At 41.8% G+C, this 14,672-nt stretch overlaps 2 protein-coding genes and 1 long non-coding RNA gene across 13 annotated transcripts in view; 1 reads left to right on the top strand and 2 right to left on the bottom strand.

Moving 5' to 3' along the window:
- The window catches only part of BCAS3 (BCAS3 microtubule associated cell migration factor), a 497,109-nt gene extending 496,770 nt beyond the window's left edge, over positions 1-339 (bottom strand). For 9 of the 11 annotated variants that reach the window (XR_012657329.1, XR_012657330.1, XM_032779316.2 and 6 more), the window contains exon 1: positions 59-339. The gene's annotated coding sequence lies outside the window, so the exon portion shown is untranslated. The remainder of the gene's footprint in view (positions 1-58) is intronic. The other 2 variants (XM_032779317.2, XM_075073965.1) reach the window with 2 other exon arrangements.
- Positions 340-1,506: 1,167 nt separating this feature from the next.
- Positions 1,507-5,207, top strand: LOC142047986 (uncharacterized). Its single transcript, XR_012657331.1, has 2 exons — positions 1,507-1,594; positions 1,969-5,207. It is a non-coding gene; the product is annotated as an uncharacterized LOC142047986 (long non-coding RNA).
- A 983-nt stretch (positions 5,208-6,190) lies between these two features.
- PPM1D (protein phosphatase, Mg2+/Mn2+ dependent 1D) overlaps positions 6,191-14,672 on the bottom strand; it is a 40,165-nt gene continuing 31,683 nt past the window's right edge. The window contains exon 6 of the mRNA XM_032779328.2: positions 6,191-7,647. Within this exon, the coding sequence (XP_032635219.1) occupies positions 7,093-7,647 (555 nt within the window). The 3' untranslated portion in view covers positions 6,191-7,092. The remainder of the gene's footprint in view (positions 7,648-14,672) is intronic.

The raw sequence follows: 14,672 nt of genomic DNA, 5'->3' as shown, positions 1-14,672 counted from the left end.
CCAGTCTCCTCCCCTTCTATCTCTCCCCTCCCGTCTCCCCCTCCCCGCCCCCCCTTACCTGCTGCGTTGCTCCCTCGCCCCGGCTCCTCACTGACAGCGTTTGGGACCCTCTCGGGGACTAACACCGAGCACCTAGCTTACCCCAACAGCCAATCACGACGCGGGAGAGGCAGACCCCTCTGTCCTGTCACCCAATCCCACTCCCTCGGATGGAGCAGTGGGCGGGACACCGACGACATGAATGTCGCTTGCACCCGCTCATTGGCCAGGCTAGGTTGAGAGAACAGAGCGCAGCCTGGGCCCGTTTAGCTTTGTTTACATCCAGATCTCGCGAGAGCCCTCGTGACACCCCGACGCACGTGCTCGGAGGCAAAGCCCAAGGATCCTGTCAGTCACGGACCAACGGCCAATCAGAAGAAAAGACCTTCGAAACCGCCCACATCAAGGAGCTAGAATCCTATTTTCCCGTCCGCTGCGTCATTCTGTAATCCCGGAAGTGGCCTGGCTGAGGCAAGGAAAACAAGGCCCCGGCAGTCCCCAGGAAGGTCCGCCCGTCTCCGGGCCCGGGCGGGTAGACGCCGCCCGGCGGGGGGTGGATAGAGCGGGACGGGGGTTGACAAGGCCAGGCTGAGAGGCCCGGGGACGGGATGAGGCAAACGAAGAGCGGCGAGGCCTGGCCCCGGAAAGGGGGTGTCACAGCAGGACCCCCCGCCCCCCGTACTGGGAGCTGCCGTGTCATAACGGGACAGGCTGGCAGGGCCCGCGCCTGCTGGCCAGAGCGGCCCGGGACGCGTGTGTGGGGCGGGTAACAGCTCCACCCGCTTGCGCCAGGACGGTCCTGAACTAGTGTCCCAAATGCACTGGCGGAGCGCGGTGAACGAGGGCAGCCCAACAAAACTGACCCTGGAGGCGGGAAACACATCAGTTAGGAGGACCGGCTGTGGTGACATGAGGGCTAAGATGGGCACTCTCGGTGCAGCAGCCCGATGGATTAGACAATAGATTTCCTTCCCACTTCCATACATACATTCTGGAATCAGCCTCTCTGGGACTATGCTGCGTGCAAAACCAAAACCCGACAACTGCTGCCTTCAGAGGGCAAACTGCAACCGTCTTGTCATCAGAGAGCTGTGTGATCCAGCTTAGAAATAAAATGCCATGCACAGAACAAACAGTTGCATCACCTTTCCTTACATTTACAAGATGACTGCAACTCTTGTAGAGCCATGTGCCACCAACAGGGAAACTCATATTCAGAAACTGCAAATTTCAACACCACAAGTTTCCATCATCCAGAAAGAGTCAGTTGTGTGATTACTGATCTACATCATTCGTAGAAGAGTGAATATGAGTTAGGCCTTTGACAGAAAACGAGGAGTAGAGGGTCCTTAACTGGAAAAGATACTGTTTCTCAAGTGTAGCCACTTGTGGCCACCAGGGGCTTTTCTTGGAGCCACAGCCTCCTGGCTGATGGTGGGGAAGTAGCAGCCCGTCCTCTGGGGCTGCCAGCAGTGGTTGGGCCATGGCCACCTCTGGGGGAGACAGAAAAGCCAGAGGAGCAGACAACTGGTATGAGTTCCCCACCTTCCTAAGGGTGGTGCAGTTGAGCTTCAGCCCTTGGGTGGTGGGTGGCAGGCTCCACTTATGGGGCTTTGGGCTCTGTTCCCTGGGAACGGGGGTTTGGGCTCCCTTCCCTGGCTGTGTGGTGATGGGCTCTGGCCCCAAGCTCACCCTCCCCAATCACCCTGGTACCACCCAATGGCTCCCCATCCAGGGCTTAATGTGTCCCCAAGCTTGCTAGGACTAATACATCTGCGGTGAAAATTGATATTTTTATGTTTGTTAATATCACCTTTCACATCAGACTTATCCCCTAGCAAGTCTTTTTTAAAAAAGCAACCAAAAGAAACAAGAAGAAAAAAGACAAGAACATACAAAGCACCTTATTTGTGTTTCTATTTTGTTTAGGTCCAGTAAAGAATAGAGACGACTGTACATTATTTTTATTACTGAGTCTGCAAACAAATTACAATGATTTGGACATGTATATGTGGATATTTATTTTTCCTCAAGTTAAGTATTTTAGGAAAAATTGTCAGAGAGGCCACCAGCAAGACTTGGTGGCCGCACTCTGACTCCACCAAAAATGTATTGTGAGAATTCCTTACGCTGAGAGGTACTAGGGATGGCAGTCACAATTAACAATTGTCAGGATGAGTTAATCAAAAACCGTCCACTTAAGACAAAAAGGGATTGTGAACTTGTCCAAGAGCTTGGGCTGAGGTGATGGTGATCTTCTGCTGAGTGGTGTTTGTGTGGGTACATGTAGGAAGGCAGAAGAAGAAAAGCAAGCAAGCCAGGCATTAACTGGTGAGTGCCATGTGTGATCCTAGAAAAAGCTGGGCAGAGACTTTTTTGGTCTGTTCAGTTGGCTAACGAGACTGGGGGCTGTAAGCTAATGAACTGTTCCTGTTGTGGCTGGTTCTTCCTAGACTCAGAGTCTTGTAAATAAACAAGATTACTTCCAAGAAAATACCATATTCCATCAATGTGTTACCAGCTAGAACATCCCCAAAGCCCCAAACGTTGACTAGACACTCAGGTCACAGAGGAGCAATGCTTCTAACAAACCTATCCTGTATTAGATACGTGTGGAGTTAGAATATACAAGGACTCTTCCTTTCCAGCCTGAAGAAATGTTCAAACGTTAAGTTCCTATATTTATTAGCTGTTCCACAATAGAGAGAGAGTTGCCCTTACAGGAAAAGAGCTGGACTTTTTGGTTGAATAGGTTAGACTGCACAATGGTGACTTGAATTACACACACACACACACACACACACACACACACACACACACACTAAAACCACTAGTTGATAAACAGATAACTTCCTCCTTGCACATACTATAATTTTGTTTCACAACAAAAAATGTTTGAAGGCTATGACTCAACAGGCCTAATTTGATTTAGTGCTGCCACTTAAGGAGGGCAGTCAGCTGTAAATTTTATTTTTGTCCTTATCCTGATTGACTAATTAACTTATGTAGAGACAAATGACATCAAAATAGGCAAAGCTGAGAAAAGGGTAAGCTCTAGCCAGTTTACAATAGCAAGCAAAATACATTTTAAAAAATGGTAGGGAATGGTTGCTCTGGGGAATCTCCATTTGCAATTGCAAAAGTTTTATTTGTACTACTTCCTTTCAAATAATTCTCATTGGTTATTTTATTCAAAACTAAGAAAGCAGACATTAAACTACTGCAAATGGAGAAAACCCTGCAGCCCCAGATGAGTACTATGGGAAACAGGAGGAATGGGGGGAAGGGGTGTCAAGGAAAAGAGGTCACACCTGAGTGCATGTGCTTGATGATATATTCAAATTTTGCTTCAACATAGATAGTCAGAAAAAAGTGAACATGTGCCAGTGTATACAAAGTCTTTTTTCTTCAGTGTATTTGCATGTAACTTGTGATAGAGATTCACATAATTCTTAATGTGTTACAGCCAGGTTTTTCTTGTGGGGAAAAAAAGTCATTCTTTTAAAAAAAGACTGAACATTTCACCAGTCTCACTACAAACCTGTAACAGCTTGTAGACTGGTGAAGAGTTGTTTGAATTCCATAGCAGATAAGTAGGAACTATTAAATGCTTTGAAATTTAGAGATGAAAAATGCAGTTACTCATTTAACTAAAAATGGTTTACTAAGCAAGAATCAAAATTAAAGCCAGCAGTTAATATTTTAGACTTATAATATTATAGATCAGTAAGTCAAATAATAGCTACTCGATTGCTAGTTTAAAAACTGCTCTTTCGTGTATGAATTTCTGTGCAACGGTAAAAATCATGATCCCTACTAAAAACTGTTAATCATGAGTTACAATCCCACAGTATGAGAAATAATCTCTTTTAAGGATCAACCTAGACCATACATTATTTATATCTGTAAGAGATGTTATTACATTCATTGGATGAAAGAGAATTATACATTTTCAGAAAGCCTATGATTCCATTTGAGGTTTCTGTAGCCATGGTAACATGTAGGTAGCAGAGCTAATTTTAGCCTGTGGTTTCATTGTTCCAGTATTAAAGAATTAGGTTCCAAAAATATAATTCTGGCCATTGATGTAATTCTAGATAATTGGCCTTTTCCTTGCACATTTAAAAGCAAGTCACATGTAGGAGCCTTCTGACCATAATGTACCCACCGAACACAAAACACATTCAGTATAAAATGCCATAGTGTATATTGGGTCCATAGCCAAACCAGCACCTGGAATGTTCTGCACCACAAAACGTAAATTAGGATAAAGATACAGCAAGCACAATGATTAAAGAAACTAGACAACAGAAGTGACCAGCTCAGAAAAACATGCCTCTTCCACCCCCCCAAAAAAGTGAAAAAAGGTCTGTCAAGTGATCATAAAAATACTGACTGAACTGAAAGACTGCCCAAACACAGACAAATAGGCTTTGGTGGACACCTTCAGGGAAAACACTCTACACGCTGGGTTTCTAAACCAAGAAGTTCTTGCTCACAGCCCGAAACCCTGAGAGAAATAAAGTCCAAACCAATTAACTCCAAATGCATTAGAAAGACAGCAGGACAGAATTTTAATATGTTACCATAGAACAGTAATTAAAGATGGAAGGAACTTAAGTCATCAAGGCAAGTGCCCGCCATTAGAATATGCTCTTTGAATAAAGCAGGTTGACTGAACACTGTATTTGCCTATGTCCCTTTAAAAATTCTATATGATACTACAGGAACAATACAGATCTTAACTTCCAATTGAAAAATGCAAATACAGTAAAATTCTGTCAACTGAGGACTTAGACATTACCAGAAATCCAGTCAGTCAATCTATGCACTACCAGTACTGTTAGTGACTCAATAAGTTTAGCCCAAAGTACCATGTTAATACTAACATGTTGAGCAGGGAGCTAGCAAAATATGTATATTAACAATGTTTTGACAAAGACTGTAGTAATTACCTCATTCAGCGTTGTGAGAATTAATTTGTAAAGCACATCGAGTTGCTCTGTCAAAAGACACTGTAGAATGTTAACAGTCTTAAACTGCATAAATATTTAAGATTAAATGTAACTGGTCAATGTTTAATTGAATTTAAATAATCCAAATAAAGAGGAGCTGTTTTGAAACTTTCCACAGATGCAGAAATAAGCCGAGTTCAGTGGTTTTAACTGGTTCAATTTGCTTTTGAGCCTTCATTTCTGAAAAACTGCACATAATTTGAATAAAATGAAAGTGCATAAATCTTACATCTTCAGGTCGAATTGCAGCCCACTGGGATGACATACACTTCATCTTGCTCTGAGTGGCTAAGATTCTTATAGATCAAGACAGAGTAATGGAATCTGAAGTCATTTTTATTGGCCACAGCAGTAGAATTAAAAATAAAGGCAATCTCATTTCAAACTCATTTAGCCACGTTTCACTCATGGACCAAATGTAATGAGTTTTTCCTTACCAAAAAAAAAAAGTTGGACATCTTCCTTCCCCCATGTCATAAACTGATAGTGGCCGACAGTAGAGCTCCAATATTCCTGTTACAGAGATTGGGAGCAGGTGGTGGGGTGGGAAGACCAGTTATTTGGATACCAATGGCTTTTCAGAATATATTTGTGTTTTACTATAAATCATCCTGCATAACAACTTTATGGACACTTTATAAAGGTATGTATGTAGCTATAAATGGCATTAGATCAGTCTGTTTTATAAACTCAGCATGCACAGAATGAACAGATTGGTGTGCAGTCAAGAAAGTTTTCCCCAACACTATGCTGGCATAAACCTTTGTGGTTTCTTTATCTCCCTCTGAAGCACTGAATAGGGACTACAAAAAATCGGGTGGGCATATCTTTCCTCATCAAAATTTCTTGCGGAGGCAGGCAGGGGGGAGGTAAAGCGTGCAGAGAAGCAGTAGACTTCTGTAATCCACGTCTGTAATTTCTCATTCCAAAAGTCCTCTCCATGGCACATCACACTATCTACCCCTCCCCCCTCTTTTTTTATTTTATTTTTTTAAATCGTAGAATTGGGAACCATTTGATAAAAACGGGAGGGGGGGTTTACGGACAGGGAAGGAACCATTTAATAGTTGCCCATTACACAAAATCACAGTGTTTAAAGAATTTGAGCGTACTTAAAGAACAAAGGCACCCTGAGCAACTTTTCACTTGTTTTATTTAGGTGAACGTACATATGGTCCACACGCTCAATGAAAACTGTAAATCATAAAATAATTTGTGACTTACATTGGAAAGGAATTAGCAGTACCATCAGTTAGTGGAATAACAAAAAATGCCTTTATGGGGCACATATTAAAAGGAATACCATTACCGAATGCCTGGATAAAAATGCCATAAATTACTACAAGGGATGAGAATGGCTTTGTAGGATGGGTTGGGGTTTTCAGAAATTTAAAAAAAAAATAAAATTTTTTTTGCTAAATACTTTGACGATTAAGGTTACAAAAATTACAACTGAGTAAGATACTCCATAGTATTTTAATTAAAATAAAGAAATTGATATTGAGGTGTGTACAGTAACAACATCTCTGCTTCCATTTCATTTCTGAATAGAGAAATCTAAAATTTAAAAACAAAAAATAGGCCTAGAGTATTCTCTAAAAGACACACTTTGGGTTGAACGTATAGTACTACGAAAATACATATCTTCCATTCTATTTAATAATTTACTTCAGTTAAAAAGTTGTGAAATTCTCATCACAAGAAGCTTATACAAATTCATGACTTTAGTAAATTAACAAAAAAGATTACACATTTTCTTTTAAACAAGGTTTAGCCCTGCTGTAACAATTATACAAGGGGGGAAAAAAGAGACTACATTTGTATAAAGGAGTACAAATTTACACACATTTTACAGCAACTTATACCCTACACATCTACAAAATTCACAGTTATAATACAAGCAGTACAAGGCTGAGAATAAAGCTGTTCGATACCAAAAAGTTTTCTACTTTAAAAAAAGATAAACAGGAAAAGTTTCAAATTTCTGCACCAACTTCAAAATTCTAATCAGACCAAACTGTGCTCACACAAACACCCTTCAGCAAACGCATACTGCTTTCCTGGTCTGGTGGAACAGTGAATTGCCAAGCTTCTTCTGTCCCCTCAGGCTTCGCCGCATGCTGAGCTTGTTTGAGTTTTTGCGCTGTGGAGTTGTGGACAGGCTTTCTGGCTGGACACTAATGTTTCGACTCAGGCTACGTCTTGGCTTCTTCAAAGCTGGGCCAGAGTTAGATTCTTCTAATGTCCGTTTAAAGTTTCCTGTTGGTGTCCTCTCCGCTTCTTGGGATTTTGTTTGGCCACTAGGAGACATCTTTAAGCTTTTTTGGTCCATGCCTGAATTTGGTGAGTTGGAAGTGGAGAGGGTAACTGACAAGCCATTGCTGTAAGATTCATGAATCCTCAAAGCTAGTGTTTTGCTGCAGTTCTCCTCCTGTGGGTCTAGATCCCTAGAGGATGCTACCGCCAACGGTATACTGCTTTTAGCAATCTCACTGGACAGCTCGGAATATTTATCCAAGATTGTATTACTATGCATGAGAGAAGGAACGGGCTCAGAGGAGTTCAGACGTGGCCATAGATCCTCTTCTAGAAGCTGAGATTAAAAAAGAAGGAATTATTTATCCATAAATATCATTATTCCACTTGTGTTACCATTGACCATGGCTAAAGTATGTGGGTGAAAGATACTATACATGACAGCAGATACTAAAGCTTCTTGGAGACAGGTCTAACTCCAGATCCAGGTGCAAAACACACCTGAACATTTTCACAGTGGAGTTTAGGCTCTGGATCTAAACTTGCCAGTTTCAGCCCTCCAACCTTACGCAAGTGAGTAATTTCCATCAGTAAGTCTATGAAAATATGTCTGCCATTAGATCTTTCAGAGACCTGTCTCGCCTTAGTTAGCATACGTGTTTTCATTCTCACTGGCGTAAAGTTAATAAGTAGGTCACCGAACTATGGGACCTACTTGCATCTTTCATTACTTTGGAATACCGACACCGAAAAGGATGTCTGCAGTGAATGCTGTGCATTCCCAGTCTTCATCAGTATCCTCTGCAAAATGAAGATGCTACTGCTCTCTTTCCAACGTTTTGTGAGATTGTTTGCAAAGTGCTTTGAAGATTAAAAATGTAATTGAATGGCCAAGTATTATTAGGACAAACAGCAAAAGAACAGGCTCTTTCTCCTAGCCTGGATTACGTTCATAGACTCATAGACTCATAGGTCAGAAGGGACCAATATGATCATCTAGTCTGACCTCCTGCACAAGGCAGGCCACAAAAACCCGCATACCCATGACACATTATAACGAACCCGTAACCCGATGACTGCGAATTGATGAAAATCGCAAAATTGTGATTTTGAAGACCTCAAGCTGCAGAGAATCCACCAGCAAGCGACCCATGCCCCACGCTGGCAGAGAAGCGAAAAACCCAGGGCCTCTGCCAATTCCGCCCTGGAGGACAAATTCCTTCCCGACCCCAAAATAGGCGATCAAGCTAAACCCTGAGCATGTGTGGCAAGACTCACCAACTAGCACCAGAGAAAAATTCTCTGCAGTAACCCCAGTTCCCATCCCATCCAACACCCTCACAGACCAGAGCAGACTTATCTGCCGATAATCCAAGATCAATTGCCCAAATAAACTTATCCATCATAACATCCCTCCATATATACTATCAAGCTAATCTTAAAAGCCAGATAAGTCTTTTGCCCCCACATCCCGTCGGAAGGCTGGCGAAACTTCCACTCCCTATGGTTAGAAACACGTCGCTATATTCAAGTCCTAAACTCCCTAATATCCAGTTTGGTACCACATTCGTCCTCGGGCCTACATTAGTACTAACTTAATTAATTGTCCTCTCCCCCTAGACGTTAATCCCTGATATTTATCATAAGAGCAAGCATTAGTCCCCCCAGGAGCTTCTTTTGGCCCAGGTTACAAACAACCCAAGACTCTTGAGTGCTCCTTTCAAAGGGCAGATTTCCATTCCCGCATCACTACTAGTTAGCACCGTCTCTGAACCCTGTTCCAGTTTGGAATTCATATCTCTTAAAACATGGGTACACCAGAGACTGCACACAATATTGCCAGGGGGGGTTCCACCAGCGCGTATATAAACGGCACTAACACCTCCTTCTCTCCTTCGCTGTGGAATACCTCGCCTGATGCATCTAAAACCGCATTTGCTTTTTTAACAGCCTCATACATGCGAACAATTGGCGGCTCATTAGTCATCGTGGCTATGCAACCAATACCCCAAGCCGCTTCTCTCCTCCTCCGTCGCTTCAACTGATCTTGCGTCACGCCAACGTATATCTAAATATTCTTGCCATATAGAATCCCTAAGGTGCGAATGACCTTGCACTTCTCTCACTTATATATTCACTAATCCTATTACTATCTCCCATTTTACAAGGTGGTCCAGTATCTCCTTGGATATAGTATTCCGGACCTTCCTCCGATGATAGGTCTAGCGAATACCCCCCAGCTTCTGTGTGGCGATCCGCAAACTTGTAATATAGCACAGTCGCCTCCGTGTCCAGAGGCAGAGAACAAAAAGGTAAATAAATCGTCCCCAAACAAGCCGATCCTGAAGGACTGTCCCTATAACGATCTCTCAGCCTGACCAATTCATCCCGGTCAGAGACCCGCTGATCCGCCTTGAACACAGTTACTTACCCAAATGGTCTTAACACTTCTAATTTATGTATATAGTTAACTTGCAGTATTCAATTCCTCCATCTTTTCCAATTGAACTTAACAGTTCCCATGTGGAACCGTGTCAAACGCCTACTGAAATAAGTAAATTAGATCTAACCTGCATGTCCGTATCCTAAGTAATCCGTCACAGTTCAAAGAAGAAATCAGTTTGGATGGCACGATCCTAACCTGAAAGTCCAGCATGTGCAATTCTTACCATACCCATTGACCTAATGTCCTTAACATACTTCTCCCTTAAAATTTTTCCAAACTACACAATGACACGCTCAGCCAACAGGCCTAGAATGAACCCGCATACACTTTATCGCCGTTTCTAAAAATAGGAACTGACCGTAGCAAGTCTCCAGTTGTAAACGGTACAAACCTTGAGTTACCGAGGCTAAAAATTCTCGCTAACGGCTCGCAATTCAACCATGCGCCAGTTCCTTTAATATCCTCAGAATGAGATGTACGGGCCCTCTCTGATTTTCCGCATTAAAGTCTTCAATTGCCCAACTCAGAGCGTAATATCCACCTCCATAAGCCAAATTCCCGTTATCAGCCCTCCATCATCCCTAAACTCCTCACTAGTCCTTATTAAAGACCGAGCACGAAGTACTATGAATATTGGCCATGCCGAGTGACCTAACCTCCGTTCCATCCTCAGTGTTAATATTAACGATGCCCCAACTTCTTGCTTCCTCTGTTTTCTTATTTAGTGGCTGTAGAAAACCTTACATGTTTTGATGCTGCCTGCGCAAGGTCCAGTCAACGCGGCTTTAGCCTCCTCACTTTACCCTACAAAGTTCTGAACCTCACTAAAGGTAACTTCCCTGCACAGCCACAGCTTGTCGTCCAACGCGCTTGTAAGCTTCTGCTTCCTAATACCCCTCTCTGAGTGCTCCATCCAGTCGCCTATCAACCCTGGCCCATGGGTTTTTCCGCCTTCTTGGAATGCAGCGCTTCCGACAGTTTCCGCAGCGCGACTTAAAAGTAATTCCAGGCTCCGCCCGCATTTAAATCCACAAGTTGCCGCCGCCAATCCACTTTCCCTCAACTAATTCCTTACTCTTTGAAAATAGCCCATCGAGAAGTCGAAAACCGCAACCAATCTACGTTGCTTATCCTTCCATCATAATTGAAATTGAATCAGCTCATGATCACCGAACACAAGGTCCCACTACCACCAATTTCTCTACGAGGTCCGACGCTCACAAAACCAAATCGAAATGCATCCCCTCTCGGAGGTACGTCAACGACTTGATGAAGAAAATCCATCCTATCCAATCCAGAAAAATCGACCCCTTTATTCTGCAAGCACCGTCCCAGCTAATCCGGAAGGTGAAGTCTCCCAAATCACACATGTCCCTTGTACTTCAATTAAAGACAATAAAGAGGCTCACCATATCCAAACAGAATCCCGGCGGTCCGGTAGCACAGCCCCCAACACTACTCAGGGAAGCTCGTAGTAGCGTTACCTCACGAGATTTAACCCAGACAGACTCCGTCTTATCCATTCCATCACTTCTTATTTCATTACAGTTCACCTCATCATTGATGTACAAGGCTACTCCACCACCTTTGCCTTTCTTCCTGTCTTTTCTAAACAGCACATAGCCTTCAATACCCGTACTCCAGTCGTGAGTACTATTCCACCAGGTTTCTGTTATCCCTATAATATCCGGTTTCACTTTTTAGTTACTGCTGAACAAGATATTATGTGCCTGAAGCAATGCTCTATTGTTGGAGGAGTTCTAATGGTTTACAAGGAGATGGAATAAGGGCCTCCCCTGGACAATACTATACTAACCTCTGCATTTGTTTGTTGCTTCCAATCCTTCTAGCTAAGTAACACACTTATTCCTTACAACTGGAGAAAGACTGAATAAACATTAGGCCTTGGCCTTTTAAAATGCTCTTTATTCAGCAAAGTAAATTTGGCTGTTTTCTGCACAGCAAAGTTATTCTGTAATTTGAAGAGAGATCATGTGGTATAATGCACTGGAAGCCAGGAATTTCCTAAGTCTAATCCTGCCTTCATTGCTCTCTGTGGCCTTCAGTAAGTCATTTCTATCTCAATTTCACCTTCAGGAAACTAGAGAAGACTTCACTATGTCACAGAAGGGGTGTAAAAACTACTATTTATGTAGTGCCCGTGACATGTAAATGTTGACAAATTATTGAAAGATACAAATTGTGGAGAAATTTTGTTTATTCAATGAGAGACCTTCAAAGCATTTTTTCAAGGCCACATCATTTTATGTGTTATCAATGTAAAGACAATAACCCAATGACTATCTTATTCCAGAAACTGTATTATACTGCAAACTAAATCCACCTGCAGTTAGTGCAATTGAAACTGAACGCATTGAAATAATGCAAGAGATCTCAAAATCTAAGTATTTTTGAAATCAGACCTTGAGCAACCATAGCCCAATCTGAAGTCAAAGGGGCCTGTAGTTACTCAACACATCTGAAAAATTGGACTCTAAGCTTTAAAAAAAACAAAAAACAAAAAACCCACACACACTTCAAAAGACAGTCTGGAGTATCAAAGGGATTTTTTTTCCAGTGAGAAACCTGGACATTACTGAAAGATTATTTTATCTTTGGTGACCCAATGTAAATCAAATTTAGATAGTTATTGCACAAAAACAAACAAAAAAAGAAAAATTGAAACTTTTGAGATGCTGTCAATAGATATGATGACAGATATGTATGGACAGTACTTTACAAGTTATCCTTTCACTTAATTCTAGTGACAACCAAAACCCATGTAGTTTACACGGAGGTGCTGTGTGAACTATTGCCTAACAGGCTCAATTATACTTTTGAGACTGGCTCTTTGTTAGACTTTTAATCTGGCATGTCTTGCTATGCAAGATCCTCACACTATGGCTCTCATCACCAATAGCCTTGCTCAATATGGATAGCTGCAGTAACACAATGATTTGGGGGCACTAAAATGGAAAAAATTAGGAGAGGGAATACAAGGAAATTTGGGGTAGAGTGGTGTAATGAAAGAGAGAAAAAAAAAAAAAAAAAAAAAAAGAACAGAGGGTATGGACCAGTTAAAATTAATTCCTGGGCAATCAGCTGCTGACAGCAATAGGAAATTGTTGAGAGGTTTTTTTTAAACCTTAGGAATATCTCAAGGACAAATCAGTAACAACTGGCACCAAAAAGATCTGACTCAGAAACAAGGGGATACTCTTATTTATTAATTCAGGAACTTGGTTTTGGCCTCCATTTTATTTCAGAGATAACCATACTTAGGAAACCTGAAATTGTTAAGACTCAAGGTTACAAATGCGTCTTTAGTTCTTTGAAGATAACAGACAGAGGTGTTTGTTCTTACCAATACTCTCCACTCTTAAGCTTTGTCTGCACTATGCACCTTTTAGTGACATGGCTCTGCTACTACAGCTGTGCCGCTAAAAGGCACGCAGTGTAGCAGCCGTTTTTTGGGAAGAGAGAGCTCTCCTGCCAACAAAAAACTTCCACACCCAATGAGCGGCGGTAGCTTTGTCGGCAGGAGAGTGCTCTTGCCAACAAAGCACTGTTCACACATGTGCTTTTTGTCGCAAAACTTTTGTCTTTCAGTAGTGTGTGTTTTTTTAACACTTCTGAACGACAAAAGGTTTGTTGTTCAGTTGCCAGCATAGACAAATCTTTAAAGGCCAAGCCATTCCCTACCCCCAACCCCAAGACATAATCCCCAGGAGTAAAATGTAAATAAAAGGAACCATCATCAGTAACCTCTTGCCATTGGCTGACATCTAACACCCATGGCATGCACAGTTTTGATGATGGATCTCAAGCTGGGAAAAAGGCAACTGCAATCCATGAAAGCATTAACTATCTGGCTAATTCAGATCAGCTACTTCCCTCTGGTTTTAGGTATTGTGATACTGATCATCTTTCTGGTATGGTTATTAACAGGAGCAAAGACAGATGTTTTTCAGATGGGAGATATATACTTGTAGTCTCTCTCCATACACGAAAATGCCAGCTTCTTTACATAAAGGAACTCTTACTTAGAAGGGACAGAAATAATCTCTACAAAAGTAAGCAGACCTGAATTCCTAGTGTGACGTCTCACTTTCTCATGTGGGATAAGTGAATTTCAGGACAATAATATGACCACCACTAAATTCATTTCACACATGCATATTCACATCTAGGATCCTCCCCTCCCCAGGTTCACTCTTGTACCATGATTTCTTACAAATAAGCTGCATCCCAGGAAGAATTTGGCCTGCCCTAATCTTACATTACCATGTAGGAGCAAGGCTCCAATTTTTAACCCCCCTAAATTGTGTAATTTGTGGCTGTCTCCCTAATATTTCCCCACATACATTTCTTAGAAAAAAAAAAAAAATTTGGAAACAATTCGGTGGCTATTGTGAAAGTGCAACATTTACTCTGATGGGAGGAATTAGTAAATACAGTCAGAAGTTCAACACTACTGGAGTTATGTACACTTCTGCAAAGGTTAGGCCATCAGCACACTTGTTAAAAGTGACTGGACACAGATCTGAAAAAATAAGTCTTAGAAAAAAGGGATTTGTCCACTTGTTGGCATGCCAAAATATTGGCTGTGAATCTATACAAATGACTTCCATTTAAGACTGAATATCTCAGATTTAAAATTTTGAAGGACATAGTAAAAACCAATACGTTTCTCATTGTCTCATAATACAAGAAAAACTCAGTCACTTTAAGTGAAGAGCAGGTAAATGTATACACCAAATAAAATACTTTATATACCATAGTGTATAAAATACTCTGCATACCAGTAGAATTCACTGTCAGAGTCAAATAATGGGTTTTTTAAAAGGCCAGAGTATGATCACGACAGGGATCAGGAAGCAATTTTCCTCCCTGCTCCTCATGTACAGCATTATATA

Source organism: Chelonoidis abingdonii, chromosome 20 (assembly GCF_003597395.2).
Source record: "Chelonoidis abingdonii isolate Lonesome George chromosome 20, CheloAbing_2.0, whole genome shotgun sequence".
Lineage (NCBI taxonomy): Eukaryota > Metazoa > Chordata > Testudines > Testudinidae > Chelonoidis > Chelonoidis abingdonii.
Note: the sequence above shows the minus strand (reverse complement) of the source record. Positions and strands in the feature narration are given on the sequence as shown.